The following is a 27,945-nucleotide window of genomic DNA, read 5'->3' as shown; positions in this document are numbered from 1 at the left end:
CCATGGGAACGCAGCAGAACAATAAGGCGGGACCCTCCTCCAACACAACGCTCCACTGTCCTCCCTCCTATAGGTCAGCGCACCTGTCAGTCAACACGAGCTGCCATGGTAACTGACAGCCCGGCAGCCGCAGGTCTGTGACAGAGAAGAAGAGGAGGAGGAGAAGTAGAGAAGAAGAAGAGGAGAGGAGAAGAAGTTCATCCAACATGAGCCGGACTCTCTCGTCATTTATCTCAACATTCAACGATGCGGATGATTTAACTCCCAGGCTGCGGAGCGCTGATACTTTCCCGTCGCGCTGCTGTTCCACTCGTTTTTAAACTTGTTGTTGAATGTCAGTCTGCTAACGTTCGCCGTTAGCTCACGTTTTCACCCCGGACCGAGCCAAGCGAACCGAGCGCCATGATCCCCGAATGTCCCCGCGCCGGGGACTCGAGGAGCCGGGGCCGCTTCGTGTACAGCCCGGCGGCCGAACCGAGCCCGAGCCGCGGCGCCAGCGGCTTGCTGACGGAGATCCGGACCAGCATCAACAACCAGCCGTTCACCGACCACTACACCATCATCCCCGGCAAAGAGCTCGGAAGGTACGATCAACTTACTTACTCACTTCCCCCCGAACCAGTTATCGTCCTGTAGGTGATCAGAAACGGAATTTGTGACTTTTGGTTGTTGCTGTAGAAGTTTTCTGTTTGTTTCGTGCTGTTTGGGCTGAATGGATATATGTTCAGCTGGTGACCACAGTCTGTCTGTCAGGCTGCTGGATCCACACCTGATGTGTTTGAAAGGATCGAGACAGCAAACGGAGAGACACCGTTGACATGTGTCTTCTTAGCTCCATTTCTTCAATAACTTATATCAAATCAAAACTTTGTAATGCATATATATATCACTCGTACTATTGTGCCAAGTTCCCCTCAGATCACTGAGCCAGCTTGATTTGGCAGAAGTGAAGCATTGACTTTCATGAATGACCCATTGCTCATGCACAGAAATACATCTGTTCTCACTTATATCTAGATTCTAAAGCAATATCATTAATAGCTAGGCAATGCATTCAGCTGATTGAAGGGTTGGCATCTTTTTTTAGATGTCTGTCAGTGCTGGTGAATATAGGTTTATAAAAATATTGTCAAATCAAACAAATCCCCATTTTGCTCTGTTATGTCTTTGGCACTTCAAACGTCAGATCCAGGTCATTGTGTGATGCCCGAGCTCTGCGCCTGCCTGACACAGCTAATGTTTCACAGAATTTCTTAAAAGTTAATAATTAGGGGAAATCCCCTCCGTCCAGTAAGCTCAACTGCTTTGGAATACTGCCCCTAACAAAGTCACAAGGCCAATCCCCTTTTGGTACGAATATGCTTCTGCCATGGTTAATCACCGCAGGATGACTTTGGTCACATTGTGAGTGTAAACTGGTTTTCTCTCAGCTTCTTGGCAACGATAACAGGACTGTGGCCGTGCTGGTGCGTTGACCCACGTACAACTTCAGAGATAAGAGCTGAGCGTCGACCTTGGCTCATTCAAGCAAATTCCAGCCAACGATCTCCTGCTGTAGAGCTGTGTATGTGCGAGTCTTTGAGGACCACAACAAAGCGTGTGGCTGTGTGTGTGTGTGTGTGTGTGTGTGTGTGTGTGTGTGTGCGCGTGTGTGTGTGTGTGAGTGGCTTTGTATCGCATGACATGACATTGTGACTGCGATTAGCTGCCACAGAACAACATGAAAGGTTACATTAATCTGCAGTTACTACTCAGATCCGCAGCATTGAAGTAAACACATCAGCTGACACAAGTTCATGTGTTAAGATTCATGTGCAGCTCGGGTGCTGCTCGGGATCATGCTGTCTTATTGTATTCATTAATGTAAGCATGCTCATAACAGTGTTGAGAGTAAGGACTACTCTCTTTCCTTCTCCCTATTCAGGTTTTTATACAGTACAATATAAATCAACTCTTATTTTAACACTGGTAGTATGTGTGTGTGTCTGGGGGGACACACACACATACTTTAAAATTCTGAACAGTAATAGTAATTCTCCCATACTGCATACTCCTTCCCCTGATCCTTGAAGCTGTATAGATAATCGGTGGATGGATGATAATAATAACTATTTAATATATTACTGGGAAAGCATTGGCTAGTTGACTAACAGTGATCTTTCTTACTATATTAATATCGCCATAAAAGAGGGTATTCAAATGACCACAGTTAGGACCATGCTTATTAAAGACCAGTTGGTAAAACCGGCCCCTGTGGAAGAAGCAAACTATAACTCACCGTTTGCATTTCTGCCAGAAACATCCAATCACTGAGCTTAAAAGTTGTGTGGTGCATTACAAATAACAGGTAGAAGCTGTGGGGGAAAAAACTGAAAACTCACACTTCAGCCAAAATCAATGTTCTTCTAAAATATGGCCTAATTTTAGATGAATTCAGCGACTACAGGGCCATATGCTACAAACTATTTGACTCACTTCTTCAGCAACAAAATAGCCAAGATTGTATTGTAATGCCATGCCATGCTAAAACTGATTACTCACATCAGTGTGCCTCATTTTTAAAGCTTAACTGAGACTTGGGTTAGCAGCACCGTGGTCCCACAAAATAGCTTCGAATCAAATCAACTCAGGTGATTTTTCTTTTCTCTATATGATGCTGAAGCTGTTCTAAACTGGGACATAGTTGTGGTGGTAAATCTGTGTAATCACACATGAAGGGGTTGCCGTGCTTTGGCCGAACCACTTGTGTTTTTATTCCCTGGCTGACTCTTGGCCAGTTCTCCGAGCCGTCTGAAGTCAGTGGTGGAATTCCATTCATGAGGCCTTTTCAGATTAAAGGCTTGGCTGTAAACTTTGCCCATACACTGACTGTTCTGTGCTGTTACTGAGTTCTTACCTGGACTATGAGCATAATCATTTCAGATTTATTTTCTGAATGTATATGGCTTTACTTTTTATTCCACTGTATTGAATCTGCTCTTTTTACTTTATCCAACACTGGGCTCTCTCTGCTGGTGAAACTCACAGCTGCACAGCTCCTAAAACTGAAGCATGATCATGAAACAGGCATGCAGAACATTCTGCCTGTAGCGCAGCATTGTAGCTCTCAGTGTCTCTGTGTGTGTGTGTGTGTGTGTGTGTGTGTGTGTGTGTGTGTGTGTGTGTGTGTGTTTATAAAGTGTGCGGTGTTCATGGTGAGCAGTTTCCGCACTGAGCTGTTGAGAGACGCAGCCCACCTCCCTCCATGTGTGGACTGAAGCACAAAGTTTCCTGGTTGTTACATGGCCCACTCACTTTCTCACTGTGCCCACAAAGGGGACATGTTCAGGTTCCACAAAAACCTCAGTTTGTACGTTCACAACACATCAGAACCTCCGATTAGTGAAGACTTTTGCCACTTTTGTCGTGACTTATAAAGCAGCTATCAAGAGAAAGGAGAAACGAGAAGCTTTTCCTTTTTTAAAGTAATTATTATCTTTATTTACATTTAGCTCTTCCACTGTCAGTTGATAATAAACAGAGCCCATTCTGTAGCCAGGTTGCAGAAGCTTTTACAGTAGTCTTTAGTTAAGATTACAGATGGAACAGCTGGACAAAGTTTATAGTGTGTACTTCCTAGGGTCTTCTGTTAGCTCACCTTTATAGGTGCATGCCGTGTATCAAAGCTGAATCCCTGGTTTGAATCCAGCCAAGGTCCTTTGTTTCATTCTATCCTCTCTCTCTTGCCTTTCTGAGAAATGCCCAAAAGCAGTTAAAACTTGCAAAGCATTGACACTTTTTAAGCATTTTTTAAAAAGTACTTGTCCTAATCCAGCGAGAGACATCTTATTTTAACTTTTGTAGAAATTTGGACAAGTCTTTCTCAGAAACCGAACTTTTAGGTTATAGTAGGAGATACATATTTCAGGTTTCTAACCAAAGCAACAATTAAATCCAATGGAAAATAGAGACATTACAATGCTGCTCAATTGTGAAACACGAGGTCTCTTGAAAGAACCATGCAATAAAATGACAATCAAAATTAAAACACGGAATATTTAGCACCAGAATTTTCAGCATTTATATGATTCAGGTCTCATAATAAAAGTAAGAGCTGCTTTCTGGTTCTTCCCTTTCATAGGTTCTAAAATTCTTCCAACTCCTGAAATGCAATAAAGTGTGAGAAGCTTTAAAAGCAGTAGTGAATAATTACTCAGCCCTAAGTTTGTGCTCAGTCAAATGGTAAAACACATTTCTTTGACAGTTCCAAGCATACAGGGCTTATAATTATAACTCACAATATATACATTAATAAGGACAGTTTGTTCAACCCTTCACATTTTTATATCAAGTTCTTCTATTTCAAGTTAGAGTGAAAACTATGATGGCTTTAATAATGCATTTATTCAGTGTACATAGACTTTGTTGTTGCTAGAAACTATGACGTGAGATTTGTGAGTTGGCTGCTGAAATCACCTTAAAGGAAAATCCATTCCAGAAGCAATAAGGAAAGTGCGTATTGTGAAAAGAATAATAACAATTTGGCAGTGCACTAAATAGCTGCTGTCTGCCCCACACTATAGTGGCTGGGTGTGTCGCACGTTTGGGGGTTGAGGTACAGCTGGGAGGGAGTTTAAGGTAATACCTTCCATTACGTCTCTGCAGCGGGTGTCCCAGATGGTCTGCAGTCAAGCTCCTTTAGTGACTCCGACAATGGTGAAGTGGAAATTGAATTGCATATGGTTAAGACCCAAAGCTTTTTCTATAATGGGTCTTAGCGACAGAGATGGCCACTCTCCTGTTAGCCCATATGGTCCTGGGTAGAGCTCTTTGCTCATCTTCCGTGACTGAATGTCACACCAGGAAGCCAATGTCATGGCTCAGGTTAAATTATTTTTTGAATACATTCGCTGGTAATAGTCGACACGACACTCTTATTTTGTATTTAGACCCCTTCATTTACAAAGACTGGCTTATATGTTATGTTTTTCTTCAACAATTTAATTCTATTCTGTGAGGTCCTTAAACTAACTTAATTGATCAATTGATAGATACCTTTTTCCACACACACTTGTAAGGCGCTGTCAAGCTTGATTACTAATCTTGTCCTTTTTTAGTACGGTACTGTACCAACATCTCCATGTCATGACAAAGTCAGGATGTTGACTATTTCCATAACCTAAGCTATCAACTTTAAATTGAGAACATTGAGATCCCGAATCACAGTTTCTCTAAACCATGTTCTCTTTTGTTAGCTAATGTTTATGGTCTTTACCTGCTGTCTGTGATAGACTCCAAGCTAACTGTTAAGTTTAACCTACAGTATATACTCGTTGGTCGACTATATAGACACATTTTTGAGTCAATGAAACAATCATCAATGATGTCATCTCATGAGGAAATCAACATGAAAAGTTGTTTTAGTGCCAAAAACTGTGTGAATTGCATAATAATGGGTAGAAAATGTTTATTATCCCAAGAAGTAAACCTGCCTGTAAGCTCAGAAGGCAAACTTAGCCGATAGCTCAGACAACAGATTTAGCTGCTAGCTCATACGATCTGTTCAGTCTGTGGACGGTTTTACACTGAAATTGCAGACTTAATATCAATTTAAACTCTCACTTGTGTATTAAAAGCTGATTTGTGTTTCTTCATTCAGTTTTACCCCCAGATGCGTGTGCACCCAGTAATATTACTTACTGTCTGTAAGCTTCTATTGGGCACACTCTGATCAATGTCCTTTTTTCAAGACCTGCATGTGAGTTGAGGTCATCTTGCCTGTAACATATTTGATGACAGTAAATAAGTATGCACACTGCCAACCAGCCCTGCTGTGCACACAGGGAATCTGTTGTAGTAGGAGTGTTTGGCCCCAGGCCAGTGAAAATCTTTATTACATTAAATGCATCTAGGGCTGCCTGGCCGCCTGTCACCGAGCCTAGCTCTGAGCCTGCAGACAGCCTCCTCAGTCCACATGGGGAGAACCAGGGATTCACTGACATGGTTTTTATAAAGACCATGTACTGATGTCTAATATTTGGTTGTGGATGGAAACACATCTCTACTGCATGAAATACGTAAGCCCCATTTAGACAGGGGAAGTGTGGAATAAAGTATTCACTGTGCTACTCTGTAATCTTACTCATCATCTTGGCATTTTAGCCCTTTGGGAAACTAAAGGATGGGACCAGTCATAGACAGGGACTTTTCAGGATAAAACCAAAGGCCACAGAGATGGGTTGAAGAGATACTTTATGAGGTGGATTTGACTCAAAATTGGTAGTTTGGAGTCATAACTCAGTGAAATGGTAATACAGCACATGGAACATATTTTTTATTCCATGCAGTGTGATTTATACATCAATTCTGGAGAGCATTACAAGTAATCATCCATAAGTCTGCTTAGAAATAATAGAAAAGAGACTCTACAGAAACTTCAGCATTGGTGTAATCCACTTGTAGCTGTCTGAGAATGCCAGTATCTACCTGTAGTACAAACCCAGAACAGCAAGAATTATGTAATTACAATTAGCTTAAAAAAAGCCAAACTACAAGTGCTACATGTAAGTGCAATATATAAGTGCAACTAACTTTTTAATTATATTATATACACCATTTATACCACAACAAACGAAATTGACGACATCATATTCATCAAAGTCATTGACAGCTACATAATATGTGTAATTAAAAGCCATAAGTTGTTACAACTCGGAGAACCTGACAAATTGTGACTTGTCAGCCTGAAAACCTCTTTAGAGCGTCCACGAAGTCACTGCAATGGAGAAAAGCTCAAGGGCACATTAGCGGGACAGACAGAGGGTTTAAACCTGGAAACTCTTCAGTGTAAATATTAACTGTAAAAGCTAAGCTCTATAAAAGATTGTATGTGCTAATCAGTGATGCATACATCTTCACTTAGTTAGGAAACACTTGCACTGTAACTAGGCCATGCTTAGACTTTTGAACAGCTGATGCACTGTATCAGTGTGTATTAATACACGCTGAACACTGTCAGGCTCTCTGCTGCAGCTTGGCTTTAGGCTCTGACCTCTCAAAGCCATCCACTGCATCCATTAGAAAGCTTCTTTCCATTAAATGTAACCATGCCACCACCTTTGGCTTGGTCTGTTTACACACACACACACACACACACACACACACACACACACACACACACACACACACACACACACACACACACACACACACACACACCCACACACACACACACACACACACACACACACACACACAAAAGCCATCTCTTTCAGGGTGTAGCCTGTGAATGAGGCTGCTGGCTTTGGAAATGTGCTGATGCCGCTTTAGAAAAGGCTGTGGTGGCCCAGTATGGTTTCTAAAGAGCAGGCCCAGACTCCCAAACCAAACATCATCTCTCAACTGATCCCAGGCATAGCCACACCCAGACTCGAACACACTGCCTCCAGGGTTCTGTAAGCCATGAAAACTCAGAAAAATGTAAATCCTAACTTAATTCTGCATTTAATAATTACCCTGAATGCCGGAAAAGCCATACAAGCAGGGCATTGTTTTGATCTCTCTGTGTGTGTGTGTGTGTGTGTGTGTGTGTGTGTGTGTGTGTGTGTGTGTGTGTGTGTGTGTGTGTGTGTGTGTGTGTGTGTGTGTATGTACTAGAAATATTAGCTTTTCCTGCCTGATGTGATTGGTAAAAAAGGATTTTCTGATGGCCCACCAGCTCACCGACTTGATGGGGTTCCTCCTGGTGCTGCTGATGGCCAGCTACAAACAGGTCAATGTGTTTGTGTGAGAGCGAGTGAGTGAGAGCGAGAGAGAGCGACAGCGGGGTAGATGGCACCGTACACAGCTCTGCAATCAAGCAATGGCACGAAACACAAATTGAGAAGGGTTATTATTAAAGTTATTATGAGAAGGGTAAGAAATTCTTGCGTCATTATGAAACTGTGTCAGGAGTCCAGGACAAATTGAACTATGGTGGGCTGCCAAAGTATTGACTGTATAAAGACAATAGTATCAGATTGATTATAATGGTTTATCAATATCTATCGAGCTCAGAGTAATTGATTCACAGTTTTTCTTAAAACGTCAGTAACTAGGAAAACTATGCTCACGCAATTCAAAGTTCATCATCGTCATCATTCACACCGTCACTAACTTATCTAGTGACATCAATCTTGCCATTTGAAATGGGGCTTATCAAATTCACTTAACAAAGGGAGAAGCCAGTTGCACGAATAAATAGATGTGTTACAAGTCACTGCTGTGATGCCAAGTCTCGTAATCAAAAGCATCTCTCACTGCTGGAATCTGTAGCTTCCAGCAGCTTCAGCCCCATGACTCTCACATGAGGCCAGCTGAGGATGAAGCAGCTCAGTGCGGTGCTCCAGGCCCAGAGCCACTCGTCATGCCCTGCGCCCTGACACAAGGCCTCTATGGCTACTACAGTCTTTCTCATTGTGGTCTCATCTCACAGGTTCCCCTCTTGCTCTTAGCTGTGGGTTCATAAAGAGTGAATTTGAATGACTCTTATCTCAGATATCTCTCTTGTGTGTTGTGCAGGCCAGCCACTTCTAATCATAATAAGTGTTTTTACTACCCCTGCAGCACTGAATTATTATAATACTCTTCTTTGTTAAAGTGATTCGTTCACTCTGGACTTTTAACGAGTGTTGCCATATGTAAAGCATGGTGTCTTATGATAAAATGGACATAAAGATTTTCTTGAACTCTGCACTCTTTCTGCACTTTCACCCTGCAGTGAAAACCATTAGGCATTGTATACTGATTGTATTGCTGTGGTTGGCAGTGAAATGTCAACCTCTTGAATGCTTCAAATTTTGACAACATTTCAAGCACTTTCCAACTCCGACTCCACTTTATTAATTTAAGAAAAACTGTTAGTGGCTTTTTACTCCCTAAAGCTCAATAACTAGAAACCACCCATTTTTCCAGAGTAAGTAAAATTTAGAAATTTGATGTTGAAAATTGCAGGTGCAAATGGGAAGTGGCAGTTTAATTTGAACAACTAAAAGAATTTGAACGTTAAGTCGCTGAAAGCGTGTCATATTTTAGTTTCAGTTTTAAACAGCAGAGTTTCTTAGTTAGTGTGTTTAAATTGTACGAGGTAAAGCTTTCAGACAGAGTGAGTCGTGTAAGTCACAAGTGGAAGAGATGAGAAGTTGAAAGTTACATTTAAGCATTTAACAGATTTTGCATATTTACCTTTTATATTAAAACAGTTTTGGAAATGTAAGGAAACATTCATATCTTTGAGTGTTGTAATGTTTTATGATACTGTATTAATTCCTAAAAATGCTGTTTATTTTAAATAAATGTACATGCAAAAACATTATTAATATATGTAAAGTTTTTTCTTTCAATATCAGTGTTTTCCCTGAATTATGCTGGTCCTGGTAACATTTTACATGATTCAATTAATATTCACAATTAAACATAATATTCTCTCACACAGACCAAGTTAAAAAAATTGACATATCCATTTAATCTTTCTTAGTCAGTAGAAAGTAGGTGAAATCAGCGGTGCAATTGTGTTTCCAAATAACTATAGAACTGCAAAAGTCTGTTTACTTTAATGTCTTCACATCCCATCCTTATTTATGTCATGCCACAGAAAGATTTTGAGCCAAATTTAAAGAAGCTGTGAGAGTTTTGACGTGTCAGTGTGCATTCGTCTTGGCTAGGAACCGGTCAGGTTCAGCCAGGGTGCTGCTGCTGATTATTGGAGCATTGACTGCCAACAGTAGCCAGAGGGAAGGCATGATGGGGGCCTGTCATCTCCATCACCAGCTGCATTTCAGAGGATTTCCCCTGGGCAGCGCACATATGTGTGCACACAGCACTTTGTGGTCTTCACATGAAACCATCCTTCCACTCTGCTATAAAACTGGGTCAGGCTAGTCTGTGGTGGTGGAAAGAGAAATGGAAATGCTGCCAACGATATCCACAGGCACCGCTCATTATCGGATGAAACTACATTCAGATCTGTACTTAGCTTTGACATATGTTTTTACATTACTTTCTTGCAGATAATACACATTTTTTAGCTCTGACTTTTTTATTGACCTAGTTTTTTTGATTTCAGAATTCTGATTTAGTTGCTGCTGTTCATTCTCAACTCTGATAAAGTCCAGCAAAAAGTTTTAGAGAAACAAAATCAGTGCACATCTTATTTGTTTTCTTTATTGTGGGCAGTGTCACCCATTAACTACGTGAATGTGGTATGCCCCCCCTCCCCAGATGATCTGCATCATTGCTTCATTGTAGAACTGTGTGCAGCACTTGGCTTCCCCCTGTCGTTCTCGCTCTGTGTCTCTCTCTCTTTCACTCTCTCTGTCCCTCTCTAGCGCAATCTCTCTCTCACAGCATTGGTAGCCTACCAAAACATCCACATTGTTACCGTCCTCTGCAGGAGAGCAGAATTTGGCTTAACATCGGTAGATACCCTTTTCACTGTGCATGTTAGCACGACAAGCACACAGTTCTCTTACAGCCAGGGAGATGTGTGTTCAATGTGTGCTCTTCACTTTACTCACTGTGGTTTGGTATGGTGTGCATGATAGCATACTGCAAGCATGATCACAAGGCAATCTTACTTTGTGCTTAGTGCTGATTACCAAATGTTGGCATGCTAACACATTACACTAGAGCATTGGACATGCTAAACTATGCTAACTATAAACTAGCGTGTTAGACAAATATGAGGTGCCGCATATTAGAAGGTCTTTCATATAAATATAAACCCTGGTATCTGCTAAACGCAACAAGTGCAGGTGTTCCTCCTGTTCCATTCAGAACTGCACATGGCAAGCGCCTACACAACACTGACGTTCATCTTGTCTTCCAGGGGGAAGTTTGCCGTGGTCAGAAAGTGTGTGGAGAAATGCTCGGGCCATGAGTACGCTGCAAAGTTCATGAGGAAGAGACGGAAAGGCCAGGACTGCCGGATGGAGATCATCCATGAGATTGCAGTGCTCGAGTTGGCCACAGTTAATCACCGGGTGGTCAACCTCCACCAGGTCTACGAGATGGCTTCTGAGATGGTGCTGGTCCTGGAGTTGTGAGTATCCAATCTATACACAATGATTACTCACAGAAACCTGAGATATGAACATTTGTCAAATATTTAGATATTTTAAATGTTGCTTAAAATCTTTACCAGTAGTAATTGGGAATGCTCAATTAGCTGTTTAAACTCATTTGTACCAGTGAACTCCAGGGTTTCATAATCAGCCATGGAACAAGGGATGTATGACATAATGAAACAGTGATATATAAACCATATTCACACGTTGGCCATTTTCCACTAATGTTACGGTCAGGGTAGAAAGCTCCATGCCCCCCTAGATTTGAACTGTTCATTATCTTCTCAGTTACTGATTAGTTAGGAAGCAGTGAAATGAAAACAGTGTTTATATGACTTAGAACCCTGGATCAAAGCAGTACATTATTCTGTTCATGAAAGCATTTGAGCTTCCCACCTGGAGCGTGATGTCCGAGGATAATGGCTGCTGTGTGAATATGGTCTATTGGCTCAAAAAGTGACGTTCAGTGAGGTGAAATATGATATATTCACACAGGTAGACCAGGTAGAAGCTGGACAAGTGAATAATGACCCTTGTCATTCAGAAGAAATCTTTAAATAAGTGAATAATGATGAAATGACATACTTACTAGTACTTACTGTCAAAGTAAATAGGGAAAGTACAGATCAGATAAAGAACATTAATACGAATTATTTATACATTTTATTACGTAGATTAACAAAAAAACTTTGCATTCTTATTTATCGCCCAATTAGAACAGTTTAAAATTGGTTTTCTATGTGACGTTTTAATATTTTGCTGTTTGAATTCTGGGTGAAATTATCCTCCAGTTAGAAAAAAGAGGAAAACACACAGTTTTCACCAATAACATTAATGAAGGATCCAAAACTTTTCAAAATGTCTATGTGAATAAAAGCTCTGTTGTCTTAATGCTATTTTCAGTTTTTCCTCCTCACCATCCTCCCTTGGAGATTTTCACCATGTCCTTGAGTCTCTCTCTATGAATAGTGTTTGTCAATATTGGTTCTGGCACTTTATGTGTCTGGGTATTCTTCATAAATGTTTTGAGATTTGTTTTGTCTTTGACTAAACATAGAAAGTACAGGAAATGAACAACGTGATATTTTCTAAAGAAAAGTGTGAGAGGGAACAGACCGCTCTTTAGTTCTGTAGAGCTTCAGGCCAAACGTTAATACTCCTGTAAACACTAGCTATTCCAACAATGTGCTTCGCCCTCTCTCTCTCTCTCTCTCTCTCTCTCTCTCTCTCTCTCTCTCTCTCTCTCTCTCTCTCTCTCTCTCTCTCTCTCTCTCTCTCTCTCTCTCTCTCTCTCTCTCTCTCTCTCTCTCTCTCTCTCTCTCTCTCTCTCTCTCTCTCTCTCTCTTCTTCTCTCTCTGGGATTGGGTTTCCTGTGTCCCAGGCTTAGAGGTGAAGGAGACAGACACTGACAGCGGTTTGATGTGTTAAATCCATTAGTAACCGTGAAAAAAAACCAACTGGAGCAAAGCTCAGTTTGACCCAGTATGTGAGACACACACGCATGCATGTGATACTGCATGGTGATGACTGCAGTAGCTACACCAGTTGTCGATGATCTCATTTCACTGGTCTTGCCCAGACCACGCTTGACCTGGTTCCCATAGTGTGTATGTGTGTGTGTGTGTGTGTGTGTGTGCGTGCACGTCAGTTCATGCCACGCCGGGCTGATCAAGAAGGTCTCCCTCACTTCCCCTCTGTCTTTCTCCCCCTTTCCATGCCATATTGGATTTTGCCTGCATCCCTCTCCATAGTGACCCACAGAACTCCCTTCCCGTCAGAGTCTGACAGATTAGAAGGTATTGACACATCCTGGATCAGCTGTCATCTGTCGTGTTTGACCTCTACACATGCACCATTGAAAGTGCAGAGCTGATTTTCACTGCACATATATAGTGTCATATGCTGTAAGAAAGCTTCCATTAATAAATAATACAATTGTGAAACAAGGATCCTTTACTGTACAGTATACAGTTCCAAATACATCTGTGGTTGTTTTACACAGCAACAGATCATATCAGGTGGTGATATTGAACCTCCTTTGATGAGACTGGAGGCCAGCTGGCCCCTTGTGTTGAATGGGATGATGGACAAGTTAATCCCTGATTCAGTGTTGCGCTTTCGTAAAGTTGGGTGTTTATTTCCTAATCTGTCTCTATGAGTAAAATCAGTGCAGCCTCTGTTTAATGTCAATTAATGTGTGAAGTTGAATTAAACTGTAAATGGAGTGAGAAATGAAGTTAAAGTGTTGTCCGTGTTATGTGAATTGTATTGTTATACAGAATTATTTGCAGTCAGCAGCACATGCCATACAATGCAATCTGTTCCGTTAAGGAGATCCAATAAATGCCCCGTTAAATTCTCCAGTTGGCCCAATCCTCCCCCACCTCAGCCCATAATCCTAATCCCAGCCATTGTTCATTAAAAGGATAATCTCAGAATTAACTGCTGTCCTGGGTGAGGATAGTGCTCCTCTTCAGACACACACAGTCAACACAGACGCACACAGACCAACCCATACTAACACAGAAAGACACTACAACTTTGATGGTGTCGTAATACAATTCAACTATAATTGGGAAAGTTAATTAAGGTGTATGCATGATATGAGTGTTATTATTTTTTTATGGAAATTCTCACATTGATGACTCCAAAGGCCACTGCAGTGGACAACATTTGTATCTCATAATTCATGTGTTTTCTGTTTAATATGGTTTTAGCATAATGAAGTTGTGCCACACCTTTTTGTATGAGGTCTTGTCAGTTTGATTGACATGTCACATTCTGTCATTTATGGATAGATGTAGGATCCAGATTTAAGGATGCTCTATAAAGGCCATATTTAGGATATTTAATGCGGCCGTGCTGACAATTTATGATTTATTCATTCATTGTCCTAAATTTCATCAAATATGCTCATATAAGTGTTAACCACTATCAGTCTGCATCACATCTGCTGTTATTGATGCAGACAATAGAATGGATCATTTGTCATTTAAGTGTTTAAATAAAAGAGACTAGCACATTAGCTACATTAGACCCCAAGAAACACTCATCAACAATCTGAAGGTATGAGATCATTCAAGTCATGACCATAGGAATCACAGGACTTAAGGGCCAAGTGTCCGATGGACTGCTAGAGCATTTCTCTTCTGTGCTTTTTTTTTTTTAATCAAAGGAAGTAGAGCAGAATGCTTTCATTCTTTCAGAAGAGGGACGACATACTCTTTTCTTTTTTTTTTCTCTGCCCATCTTTTATTTGGCTGACAGCTGACAGATATTTCGGGCAGTGGGGAAATGGTAATGAAGGAGGATTGAAGGATGAATGGAGGAAGGAGGGGGCAGATATTCTGCAAATGAGGGTCAACTTGACATAGAAAACGATTCATGCCATGATGGGAGGAGAGGAGGGAGGGAAGGTGGTAAGAGTGAGGAAAATAGGCAAAGAGGCCCAAAGCTTTTTTTTTCAGGCTGGTAGGGAGAGAAAGAGAGGAAGTGATGAAGAGTGAGAAAAGGAAGGGAAAAGACAGAGGCAAAAATAGTGTAAATGTGAGGGAGAAAACAATTAAACGGAGAGATGAAGGAAACCAGAGAGAATGAATGAGAGCAATACAGAGCTCCATGGCCTCATTGCTGGCTGAGCTCCAGCTGGGAGTTTATTATGTCAGTTGAGGCGCACGAGCGCTTTTGACCTGCCAAAGCATGGTCGCTCGCCCAGAGAGAGAGAGTCACAGTGTGTAAACAAAACAGAGGAATGACTTGATGGTTCAGGTCGACTCTATTGAGGTTTTTCTGTTTTATTTACTTATTCATCATCAGCTGTCTAATGACATTAAGGATGAGACAGGTCTTCAATATCTGGTTTAATATATTCTTACTGTATTATAAGACCAAACGGAATAATGTGTCGTGTTCATTTAACAGTACAATCAGATTTTTCTACCCTGTCTAGAATTACACAAATTACACACGCTCTTTGATATCAGTTCCCTAAATATGTCTTAAACACTTTATCACTTTATGATAACACTTTATCTCGCAACATTAATAAACTGAAGGGAAAAAAATCCTGAATCCGCCCCCTGATCTGGATCTGCACTAATATTTATTGCCTGACCAACACCACATCCTTTCACCGAGTTTTCAGCAATTCACAACGTGACCATTTTCCACTGATGTCACACTCAGGATGGGAATTTCAAATGTCCTTACAGAGTAATGTTGTTCTGCTATGGTGCAGGTTGCAGGTCACACCAAACGTTTCAAAGTAAAACAGCTTATTTGATACACCATTAGCTACCAATAGACAACAGCTAATGTTAGCATTCAACCACGTCCTAGCTAACATCACCCTTACCCTAGTTTTCCACCCTGAGCATGACATCAGAGGGAAATGTTAGCCATGTGAATTTGCTGAATTAAGTTAGGTGATCCAAAAAAGCTAATATACGGAATGTTTTATTGGGTTTGTTAACCATGTTCATTTAAAATAATATATATTTTCTGCTTTTCTTTCACGCTGCATTCACCTTTTACTTGTCTTTTGTATGAGAACTTCATTTTATGTGGCCCATCTTTAGCTGTGTGTCATGTATGACAGCTACTTCTAAGTATATGTTTAAAAAAACACATCCCGACCTTTTGGTAATGACCCATAAAAACTAAAAGGTAAAATAAGAATGCTTGATCTAATGCTTATATTGTGGATATTCATAAATATGTATGTCTAGCCATATAATATAACTTGGGGCTTTGTATTCCAGGTTATAGATATTGGTGTGTTCTTGGGGCTCAGAGAGAAAACGGATGTCATGGATCTCATCTCATTTATGTCCCGAGGACCCATCACAGTCTTAATTTGTTGTAATGAGTCAGACAGTTGAACAAATGTGAGTCTATTAGCGTATTGCACGTTGCTACTTTTCTTCAGTAAATGGAGCCATTACCTCATGGGAAACTCCAATTTGGTGGACATGAATACATGATGAGTGCAATATGGAGGGCCACTTTTAGGAATTCACTTGACCTCAATCTGACTTTATCGCCCCCCCCCCTCTCTCTCTGTCATGCACATTTGTCTCTTTGTCTCTGCTGTTCGTTGTGAAGATTGGTTTCCTCCACTGGTAGAGCATCTCTGTCTGCCTTGATTGAGATTGCACTCTCCACTCGTTCTCTGTGAATCCTTAAGAGACTCACTCATAAAGGAATATTCAGGACTTTTATAGTTCCCCCTGCCTTCCAGTTCAAAGCTTCCTTCGCTTCCCACCCCTCATTGTTTTCATGGGTTTATGTTTATGGCATGAGCGAAGCAGGTCAAATAATTAGGTCAGCTGACGTTAATGTTATTATTTTTCCACCAAAACTATCTGAGGCCTGAGCGTAACGGGTGGCTGATCAAAGCTGAAGTGATCCATTCCCGCAGCACTGAGCCGACACTGATTTCATTCATTTCATTAGGAACTCGCCAATCAAACTGTGACTGGCTGAACCTGACCTCTCGTTGGGCTTCAAAGCCACTGTCAGGGTTCAGGGGCAAAACTCTGCTTTTGTCAGGGGCCGTATCAGTGGAGCCGCGTGTCTGTTGCTGGTGGTGTGAATGACCCATTTAGTGAGGCTTCTCGGTCACTGGGGTTTTCAAAATAGATGGAGATATAGTAATGTGCAGTCATTTGAATTGATCGGTGCATCAAGTCTCACAGTTCAACATATCATTTGACGTACTCTCCACTCTGCACATTACGGTGTCCTGGCAAATGGATTTAAAGGGCAAGTTGAAACAATTTTGACAAAGCACTTTTTGAAGGTGGTTCAGCAAAATGAATGTTTAAAGATGATTCCATTGGTTTCAAGATTTTGATGAAGACAAGACAGGTTTCACACTCTGCTATTCCTGAGTTAAAACCGACATATAAGAAATACATGGGTTATACTCAGTTTTCAATAAAAAGGGCAAATTTCCCAGATATGCGTCTAATCTCGTCAGTCATGAGTAAAGCTCCTGTGTGTGTGAGTGGGTACATGGGGGAAGTCTGTAGTTGTTGTTTTCTGTTTGCCAACTTGGTTTAGTTTCTGTCTGATCCTCTGAGGAATGAACTGCAATTCCAACAGTTAAACGCACATGCCGAAAGCAGCCCTGTGTGTGTGTGTGTGTGTGTGTGTGTGTGTGTGTGTGTGTGTGTGTGTGTGTGTGTGTGTGTGTGTGTGTGTGTGTGTGTGTGTGTGTGTGTGTGTCTGCGCACAACAGTGACACAGATTAGAAACCAATCATTTCACGCACACATTTCCCTCAGCTGACCTGATTATAAAACATAATACTCTCTGGCTTCTGATACTTCCTTCATATACACACATACGCTTCCTCATTAAAGCAGCCACACAAACCAAACCCTGCATTGTGAGGATGTGTGTTTGTGTTTGTGTGTAAAGACTGATTTAGCCATAATAGCTGACTTTTTGACAAATTGTACTTGCATTGGAAAACATCCATAGATCTGTTATTCTATACTAAGACAGAGGAAAGTTAGAGGTACCTGAAACAAGATGTAACATTGTGTGTGTGTGTGTGTGTGGGGGATCAACCCTTCGACCCCTTTAGGAGAGACATTAGCTAAGGGTTTAGCTCAGTGTTGTCACAGCAGTTCTGGTGTGTTTGACCCCATCTACTTACGTAAATCTGGTTTAACTCAGGAAATTATGTTTACTAACACAAGTTTCTATGAGTCTGACCTAATGGAAACATATCTCAAAGCGTGAGCAGTTTCCTTGAACCCCAACACACACATGCAGTGCCATAGTGAGGGCATGTTTTAAACGGAGGTCCAGAAGTTGTTGCTCCCAAGGAGCACATGTTATCCTAAATTTAGAAGTTTAGAAACGCATTGAGGAGCCCAAATAAACTGATGTCAAATAATTAAATTACTCACCAAAGATGCTGTTGTGCATCCATGATCAGCCGGATTTTAGTCAATGTCGTTCATAAACTGAAACTGAAATATCTTTATTACTGTTCATGTGTGTGGTTTCTATATAAGTTTGAATGATTGACCTAACTGGTGTTATTTTCTGTAAATACCATGTCAGCTATTTCAGAGGTCTGTTAAGCAATCGACACAATCCTCAGACCCAAGGTCAACATTTTTCAAAATGAAAGCTCTGTAAATCAGCTTGATATGTCATTGCAGCAACAGCAGCAGTTAAATAAAAATAACTTAAATAATTAAAATGATCTGACAGGCCAGATATTATTTCTGGTGCGCCAATCTTGTATGAGTCACACCAAATTGGACTTTCATGGCCCCTTAACAATACACATGCCAAGTGTGTAGCCGCTAAGATGAATGGTTTACTGACAGAAAGACAGAGATTTCTGAAATAAGATAACAGTGATGCTCAAAACCAGATCAAAATGAGAAGCTGCAGCTGAATCACACTGATCTTAATGATTATTATTATTGCAGCTCAGTTAAAATATGTTTGAACCCAGTCTTTCTGTGTGTCTGTGTTTCTTTGATTCTTTGATAACTGTGAATAAGTAGAATGGATGTCCTGTGAGCAACTATTTGACTTTCATTAGGTCGCAGCCTGCAGACTTATGTTTTTTATTTTCTCTGTCGGGTCAAAGGCCCTTTTTATCAACTTGTAAATCCACATCATTCTCCCTCAGCCCTCCTCTTCCTCCCCCTCTCCACCTTCCTCTGAGATAAAGCCTAATTCACCAGCACCCTGAGGGGACACCTTGTCTATTCCTGACTGCCCTCCCTCTTTTTTCCTTTTTCGGTTTTCTAATTGAGTTTGTCCGTCAGAGTTTATCTCAGGTCAAAGGAAATTAAAGGTGCTTAAAGAAGGCCAGTACTTTCAGTGTTGATAGTAGGTTGAGTCAATGTTCATGTTGTTGTTATTTTACTCTTGCAGCCCTGGTTTCTCATGTCAGAGGTGATAAGAATGTGATCAGTCAACAGTACAAGTGGCCTCATTCAAGAGAAGCTTGTAATTAGTTTGCTATATTTAGAGGAGTTCTTCTATTTCTGCCTCCACCTCCAGCAAGTCAAAACACACATTGGGGCGAGACAATGTTTTTTTTTCCCATGGTGTCTTGTGGTATTCACCATAAAAAGTCTCACATAAACCCAAGTTTCATGATCATTTTGGTGAGCGTGTGGTGAAACAGGGAACCAGAGCTGTAGTTTGTGTTTTCCTGTGGACGATCTGGTTTCCTCTCACAGTCCAAACACACTGAAGTTAGGTCAAGTGAGAACTCTAAATCACAGGTAGTGACTGGTGACCTGACACTGGACAAAGATTGGTGGAGCCTTACAGCAAACCTGGATGAACTCTTATCCTTTTAGGCTAAAGACTTTCAAAGCGGCAAGTGAACATGATTTAAATTCTCATCTGATGTATGTGTCGTGCAGTGCGGCTGGAGGCGAGATCTTCAACCAGTGTGTGTCAGAGGACGAGGCCTTCAGCGAGGAGGACGTGAAGAGGCTCATGAGGCAAATCCTGGAGGGAGTCACCTTCCTCCATCAGAACAACATAGTCCACCTCGACCTGAAGGTCAGTGAAGGGGAACACACACACGTATATTTCTCATTTCTTGCTCCATTCAGTTCCACTCTTATTCCTCAGTGATCTGCAAACCTTCATCAGTTAGTCAAGCTAAAGCTTATTTCATCCTCTGGTAAAAGGCTGTTGCTGTGACCTAAAGATGGCAGACATTTAACATTTCAGAGCAGTTAAAGCCTACATGGAAAAGTTCTCTGCCCATTCCTGCTCTGTATGATGAATTAGTTCTATACAGGACCACGCTTCAACAGCATGTAATTTAAAGGTTTTAATAATATCTTACTTGGACGAAGAGGAAAGAGGAATGAATGTTGAGGCAAGTGGTTGAGGTGAAGATGTGTCTGGGAGGATGCCCTGAAGAATGTCTCAATGTGGTGGTTCCACCTCTTCACTCTTCTGCTTCATTCCTCTCAAGCTGACTACAGGCCCTGTAGATGGAACCTAGAATGAGACTTGTGCACCAGGCTCAATAGGAAGGGATGAGGTCGAATTGTGAAAGGATGGAAGGAAGGGAAAGGGTGGGTGGGCATATTCTGAGACAAAGTGAGCGTGGTGGGTGGACCAGGTAAATGATATCTTGTGGCGTGGCTGAGTTTTGGCCCTGCTCCAAAACCTAAGTTAACTTCATTTATTTTGTGACTGTTCAAACCAGCTTTTGAACTGAACAGATTAAATTACACATTTACATGAAAACCGGTTCCAATACATTTAAAATAAGACATTAATTATTTAACATTTCATTTATTTTAAAGATAGTTCACCTAGCACCAACCCTAACCTCTAATTCAGCATTTTAGGACATTGTGAAGAATTTTAAATGTTGTCCTTGGTGAATAAAATTATGTTGGGGGATTAGTGGACTCAAGAGTCACAACCAGTCAAGAAGCTTTAGCTCCATCAGAAAAAGACAGGACACTTTTTAGAATCCAGATGATTTAATCTGTCAGTGAAATCATTTATCTTTCACATGTTGAGACGTATTAGGGGCAAAATATCTCAATGCAGGGCTGTTGGCTGTATTAGTAATCACAAAATCCACTGAATTCTTTCAAATGTGCAAATTACGTATATGAAAACGTTACTCACGACCATGAAAGTGGTATAACATAAGAAGCACTGATGCACAGTCCATCCTAACAGTACATGTGTGTGTGTGAGGTGAGTGTGTAACGGGTGCTGTGATGTCCCTCCAGCCTCAGAACATCCTGCTGACCAGCAGCTCTCCTCTGGGTGACATTAAGATCGTGGACTTTGGCCTGTCCAGGATGGTCTGCAGCCACCAGGAGCTCCGGGAGATCATGGGGACCCCGGAGTATGTTGGTGAGTTGCTGCAAAGATTCACTAATACGTCACAATCACAAGACCAACTTCGTCCCTCCGTCAAATTCTCATGAAGGCATTATCTCAGGAACGCCGTGAGGGAATTTATTCAAATTTGGGACAAAAGTTGACTCGTCACTGTGACCTCACAAATAAGGTTTTGGCCTTAACTCAAGAATTCATATGTTAAGTTTCATACAAATCTCTATTAGGATAAAATGAGGAAGTGATATAATTTTATATCGACAAGGTCAACTTCACTCTGACAGCATATTACTCTGTAAAAACACTTCTATGACCTTTATTCAACACCATACCTCAGGAAAAGAAGGAGAAACTGTGACTGAATTTCACATTTTGTTGGATTGTGACCATCTTGTTCTTGAACCTCCCACCTTGATCTCAAGTGAATGTATAAGATCCTGTCATGGCTAGAACTTTGTGTTCTATTTTTTGTTTCTCTTAATGAATGTACAAACAGCAGAACAAGAACATGGGGATCATATATCTTTGCTGCATCTGCAGGACAAATGATGTACACTTTCACCACAATAACACAGACACACTCAAATCCGGGTGGCCAGAGGCTTAAAACCATGACCAAGTCATTTTACTTTTTGAACTGATGTATTTCTGAATGATAATTTGTGTTATTATTTTTTTCAGCTCCGGAGATCCTAAATTATGAGCCTATAAGCACAGCAACAGATATGTGGTAAGAAAACTATTTTCAACTCTTCAATAAATACATTTAATTAAATAAATTGAATGGGAGTGCCGTAAACTTAACCTGGACACTGTGCTGCCTATTTGAAAGGGTGTAGATTTGATTTGAGGGTCAAAAGTGTCCCAACTTTATATTGTTTCCTGGTAGAAATGTTAGTTTCCCTCACAAACTTAATAAAGAAGTTAGAAGAAGTTTGTAGAATGTGTTGACATTGTTTTAAATCACACTGTAGCTCACAGCAACTCACAGACAGGACACAGGGATCCCAACTTTAACTGTCCCTCTCTCAACATGATAGTTGCATTTCATTTTGTTAGATTTTAACAAGGATACCTCACAGTACAACAAATCTTCATTTTGTTCTGCAAAAAAGTTTGTAATGAAGTGGAGGAGGTAGAGGATGGGAACCACTAACAATATTCTATTCATTTAAATAAATATATTATTCATGTGTTTTATATTTAAATATATTTTGTTATTTCTAAATGTTAGTCATTATGTCTCTGGAATCTTTTGAACAATTTTAAGTAACTTATCTGTTGGCTTATTCTATTTATGGTTGAATGCTTTTTTGCAACCATCTGTCATTTTAACAATGTGTCATATATTGTTTTTCTTTGAATATTAACAGAGAAAGACTCTTCTACCCCTAAAAGTGATGTAGCTTAGTAGAATAACTGTAGGAACCTATATATCACCCATTTAGCTCTTGCAATTCTCTCATGATATTTGAGTTATTTCCATTATTTTGCGATTGCTTTATATTTTCTTGGTTGTGTTCTGCCTGACCCTGTGTGCCCTCTGCTCCATGATGTCTGTTTCAGGAGTATTGGTGTTTTGGCCTATGTGATGCTGACGGGCATCTCACCATTCCTGGGCGAGGACAAGCAGGAGACGTTTCTCAACATCTCCCAGCTCAATGTGAGCTACATGGAGGAGGAGCTGCAGCAGCTGGACCAGGCTGCACTGTCCTTCATCCAGATGCTGCTCCTCAAACAGCCACAGTGAGTCCACGTCTCACTCGTCCACAAGACCCATGAACATACGAGGCACATTCTTAGAAAACGGCAAAATTCATTAATGCAATCAAAGGTTGACTATTTACTAATAAGCAGAGGATAGTCAGTGTGTGTGTGTCACAGTGTGTGAGTTGACTGAGTTCATGTCCAGAGAACCTACTACCCTTTCCTTTTTGATCTACAAACAACACAGCTATTTTTACTGGGGCATCAAAACTACTTTTTTTGTGTTTGGTGAGAGTCAGAGGAAGGGAGGGAGGGAGACGGTCTGAACCTCCTTTCACATTCACCATTTAATTGTTTCTATTTACATATTTAATTACAACAATAATAAGAAGAAGAAGAAGAATCATGATAATTATACATTTGATTTCACTGCACATTTTCTAGACACCCAAGGACACCATACATCATAAATAATAAAATGAATAATTAAAGTCAAACTACAGAAGCATATTGCTGTCACACCAGAAAAATTAAAAAAAACAATCCATATCAGTTATAATGTGGTTTCACTAAAAGTTTACTGCTAGGGTCGTAGTCTGACCAGGAAGAGACCATGTATGTGTGTATTGATTTTGGTGACCCTGCACTGCACGGGAGTGAACCTATTGAAAACTATGTATTATAGGCGTTGCACTTTGTTGACGGTTCCTGCTCACTCCTCTCACTGCCCACTGTACATTAAGTCCAATGGTTTTCCCCCTGATTGATCCTGGATTTAGGCTTTTTTTGATAAAAAATAATGCTGTAGCTGGTTGTGTGCATTACACTGATTGGAACGTGAAACCTTTCACTTTATATAGTGATAATGTTTCATGCTATAACGTGATATTTTTTTCTGATGTGACAGAAAATCTAATGTTGATCAATAGTTATGCTGAGCTGCATTTGAAAACATTATTTTACAGTCACAATATCTTCTGACAAAATAATGAAATACATCTTAATAACAGCAGCAGTGCTGTGAGTTCAGATAAATGAGTACATGTGAAGCTTTGGTGACCCCTAGTGGACATCTTGATATCCAGATTGAGAACCCCCTGATGCATGGCTCACTTTGCCCCCTCACAAAAAATATTGTTTCTCTTTTCAAAATGGGTTAGTAAGTGTGTGGTGAGAAAAAAACATTTAAACTATTTTAGCAGAAGGCTACAACATCCAAAGTGCCCTTGATAAACATGTGTTCAATGCAGAACCAAAGCAGGATGTGAGATGTGTAGCTACATTCATGTGTGGGTGTGTGTGTGTTTTAGGGATCGGGCCACAGCGGAGCAGTGTCTCACACACCCCTGGCTTCAGCACTCAAAGACTCAGGAAACCCAGACGGCAGAGGAGATCCTCCCAATGAAGGAGCAGGAGGTGTCCAGCGCCACCAGTACTCCTGAAACTCCCAGCTGCCTGACTACAGCTGTGAATGAGGAGGAGGAGGAAGAACGGCCAGTGACAGAGGAGCTGATCGTCGTGGCTGCCTACACTCTGGGTCAGTGTCGCCAGTCCTCCACCTCAGAGAAGGAGGCTCTGGCCGCTGAGCAGAAGGCCATCTCCAAACGCTTCAAGTTTGAGGAGCCCTTCAGTGCCCTGCAGGAGGTCCCAGGGGAGTTCATCTACTGACCCCCCTTCAGTGCCCTGCAGGATGTCCCAGGGGAGTTCATCTACTGACCCCCCTTCAGTGCCCTGCAGGATGTCCCAGGGGAGTTCATCTACTGACCCCCCTTCAGTGCCCTGCAGGATGTCCCTGGGGAGTTCATCTACTGACCCCATTTGCCCACAGGAAATGTTGCTGTTGTCACGGTAACAAAAATAAACCTTCTGTTTATTCAAACTCTCCTCCATATATACTGTACATGTATAATCCGATGCTGTTGCACAATCAAACTGATTTTATTTAAGAAGTTGGATTTAAGTTCTTTGTTTTAAGTACCTACTCACTTATTTCTCCCATAATGCATCTCCTTGCTTGATTCCCGCCAACTCCCACATCCTAACAGGGCAACAGTAGGTTTATTTCACATGTATTTAATTTGGTTTGCTGTTGTAGTTTTATTATCTCTTAAATAACTGGCCAAATGTTAGACAAATGTGTGACATATGACATCTGACATATTTCCACACATGAAGACGTCTTTTCTAGACCGACTTGCATCAAGCAAGCAGGAGAAATCTATCAGAGAGGAGACAGAGACAGAGGCTGAATCCAAATCTCTACCTTCTGGACTGCCCGCCTTTAAATCTCCAGGGTGCATTTCAAAGCTCCATGACTCCACTTTAGATGCCAAAACTCCCCAAATCTTTTTTTCCCCTTTTTATGAATTGATTTAGCAGTTTGTAAATTTGCAAGTTGTGTGCAATATAAATCCTCATTACATAAATAAACCTATACAAAAAAATCTACACATTGACTTAGATTCAAAGTTCATTTTTATACTGGAAACGATGCTAATATCACCACCAGGTCTGTTTAGAAGTTCTTCTGGAGCTTTTTATCGTGTGGTACAATCTTCCTCTGTCGTCCAGTTGTCATGGCAAAAACGCTCTCAGAAAAATAAAAAGTCAACAACCACATCTGCTCAGGAAGTTAGTGTGATACGACCAAAAGATCCGGAGCAACTCATAAATCGACTTTATATAATTAAGAAAATAATATCTTAAGTCCTTCTACTTTTTTGACCCTCACCATTTACATTAATAGTATTATTTTAATGAAGGTCACATGCAGAGGGTTGCAAAATGTGGGCGTAACGATCAGAGTGTTCACCTGCAGCAGAAGGGCAGTCTGGACATTTGGTATTCCCCCAGAGACAAACAGAGGAGGAGAAAACAGAGTGATAAACATGTTGGTTCAGTTTCTGTGTTTCAGGACGGAGGTAGACTCTCAGCGCAGAGGGGGTGGAGCGCTTTCTCGCTCTTCCGATGACATTATTTGTATATTCACGCTGTAAAATAGCTGATTTATGCTTTAATATCCTATCAGTTCATACAATGTTCTGAAAATCTAAAAGGTCAGCATATGTCGGTCTACATGCAATCATAGATGAACGGTTCAGCACAACTGCTGATAGACAGTGACAGGCATCCGCACTGTCTCTGTTCTATATGTCTCACAAAAGATTAATATGTATATAATATATAAACAATAAAAAGGGTCTGTGTCCGCAGTTAGCTGTTTTTACACTGACAGCATCAATACAAAGAGAAACAACCTCAGCGTAAAGCTTATATTACCATTGCAGTAACAGCGCTTTCAGTCCAAAGTAGTTTACTATTTGGAACACTGCTGAGCTCGTGAATGTTACTCCTCTCTCACTAACCAATAAAAAAAAAGGCTGTAGCGATTTTGTTGTTGTCATACTACAAGTGGCCACTAGGACAAATTGTCAGAAAATTGGTCGTATCGAGTTCTCCTGAAAAGGTTCTTTGCGTAATATTCCTAAAATAAGAAGTGGACTTCAGTCAGCAACCAGTTGTTCACACGTGTGCTCATAAGTAGGTGTGAGTGAGTATCCAGAGCAACAGCCAAAATGGTGACGTGATTGCATCATGTTGATAGATGAGGTAACTTAAGTTAAACTGTGATTATAGTTTAACTACAAACATTTGTGACTAGAAACAGGATTTCTGAAGTGTAACATTGTTTTCGGCTTGCTAGCTGTTACAATGTAGACTGGTGACGTTGGTAACCTGACTATATATACGATATGTTGGTCTTAGATAGCAAGCTTTGTCACTCGCTGTTTGTCAAGCCAAGCTCCGACTATTATTGATGTGATCATTTCCATTGCAACCCTCATCTTTCATTTTTCATGTTTCAGCATTATAGAGCATATACCTTCTTCTCTTTTTTTTATAACGTTACCAAGAGTGAGCTGAGATGATGAGACTCCTAAACTAACATCAGCTAACATCCTTTGTTGACTTTGATGTTTAGCGCTAACGTTAGCTGTTTTCCCCCGAAAATCCTTTACGTAAAAATTTCACAGGCTAGAGTATGCAACCAATGCTAATTTTGAACTTTTAAAGTTATGTTACCATCTGCTCAAAAAAACTTTTCTTACATATAGGACCTTTAATACAGGAGAATGTGATGTTAACCAGTGAGAGAAGCTCAGGTGGAAACAGAAACGAACTGTTCTACCTAAAACGCGTTCGTTCAAGTAGGATCAAGACAGAGTGTACCTTGTTCACGTGCTGGAAAAGAGCCAATCAGAACAGAGGACTCTTGGTGGTCATGGTCACACTGAAAACAATGAGTGTGCTGACGTGTCAGTCAGGTTTCAGCCACATCATTACAACTTCAGAACTGGTTTCAATGTTCTGGCTGATTAGTGTAAAGTGGTTCAGGCCTTCGTTCATTGAGTGAACGCTGAAATTAAACCACCATGTTATGATGAGGAGGCAGAGGGCACTCTGGGAAATTAAATGTCACTGAATATTGTAGAAAAAGACGATTCACTTTGAAGGAAACTAACAAACTAACTCCTGCCACCGATTCCACATCATCTGTTCAACTTTTCTGCTTAATTTATTAATAGTGCTGGAGGTGTCGGTTTAAACTGAGAGTTCTGCTTTGCCTTTGGAAATCTCTCTATAGTATGCAAAAATGTGTATATAGAATACAATTACAGTTCCAATCATGGTATATGTGCATGTGTACTGATGACCGGGTTTGGACTGTTTGTCACTCTCAATAATAAACAGTGAGAAAACCCTTTTTCATGCTTATTTGAATCCAGAAGCCAAATCTGTGTTAATCTCTGTCCATTTCCTCATATTTGCTGCTTTCAGAACCAGCTGCTCCGAACTCAATCCTGTCGGTGTCTTTATATTATCTTTTGTATTTGGTGCCATGCTTGGAGATAATATTTGGTTATTTTTAGCTCTTGCTGTTTTATTTCAGGTGTTTCTGTGTTATATCGCAAATATCTCTGAGACAAAGTTTTCTAATCCTGTGTCCTGATGAACATGTTGTTTTTAAGAGGTATAACTTGTTTAAAGAGCCATGTCACATACAGTACTCCTCTCACATTGAGGACTGACCATCCCTGGTGTCAGCTTTCTCTCAAGCAATAAAGACAGATAGTTTTAAATGTGTACACGTAGACTCCAGATTTCCACTGGATCTGTACTGTAAATTTGTGTCCATGAAGCAGTGAGTTACTCAAGGAAAAGATTTGTTCATGAATGTCCCCTCCTGTAAATAAACATTTCAAAAGCCTGCTGAGGATTGTGCTGATCATTT

The 27,945-nt window shown here is 40.7% G+C and overlaps 1 protein-coding gene across 1 annotated transcript; it reads left to right on the top strand.

The window, feature by feature from the left end:
- Window positions 1-133: 133 nt before the first annotated feature.
- On the top strand, window positions 134-27,921 carry stk17a (serine/threonine kinase 17a). Its single transcript, XM_035143043.2, has 7 exons — window positions 134-584; window positions 10,844-11,056; window positions 19,490-19,631; window positions 20,834-20,960; window positions 21,627-21,675; window positions 22,512-22,691; window positions 23,963-27,921. Exons 1-7 carry the CDS (start codon window positions 403-405, stop codon window positions 24,318-24,320), a joined length of 1,251 nt encoding a protein of 416 aa, XP_034998934.1. The 5' UTR covers window positions 134-402; the 3' UTR covers window positions 24,321-27,921.
- Window positions 27,922-27,945: the final 24 nt, after the last annotated feature.

The sequence above is a fragment of the Hippoglossus stenolepis genome, chromosome 19, assembly GCF_022539355.2.
Source record: "Hippoglossus stenolepis isolate QCI-W04-F060 chromosome 19, HSTE1.2, whole genome shotgun sequence".
Lineage (NCBI taxonomy): Eukaryota > Metazoa > Chordata > Actinopteri > Pleuronectiformes > Pleuronectidae > Hippoglossus > Hippoglossus stenolepis.
This window is presented reverse-complemented; position numbering and strand designations above follow the sequence as displayed.

Bases quoted from the DNA above. Each gene is read 5' to 3' on its own strand.
- stk17a (XM_035143043.2), top strand. From the start codon at position 403: ATGATCCCCGAATGTCCCCGCGCCGGGGACTCGAGGAGCCGGGGCCGC. The intron at 11,057-19,489 runs GTGAGTATCCAA...TGTGTCGTGCAG, and splicing joins ATGGTGCTGGTCCTGGAGTT to TGCGGCTGGAGGCGAGATCT. The intron at 22,692-23,962 runs GTGAGTCCACGT...TGTGTGTTTTAG, and splicing joins CTGCTCCTCAAACAGCCACA to GGATCGGGCCACAGCGGAGC.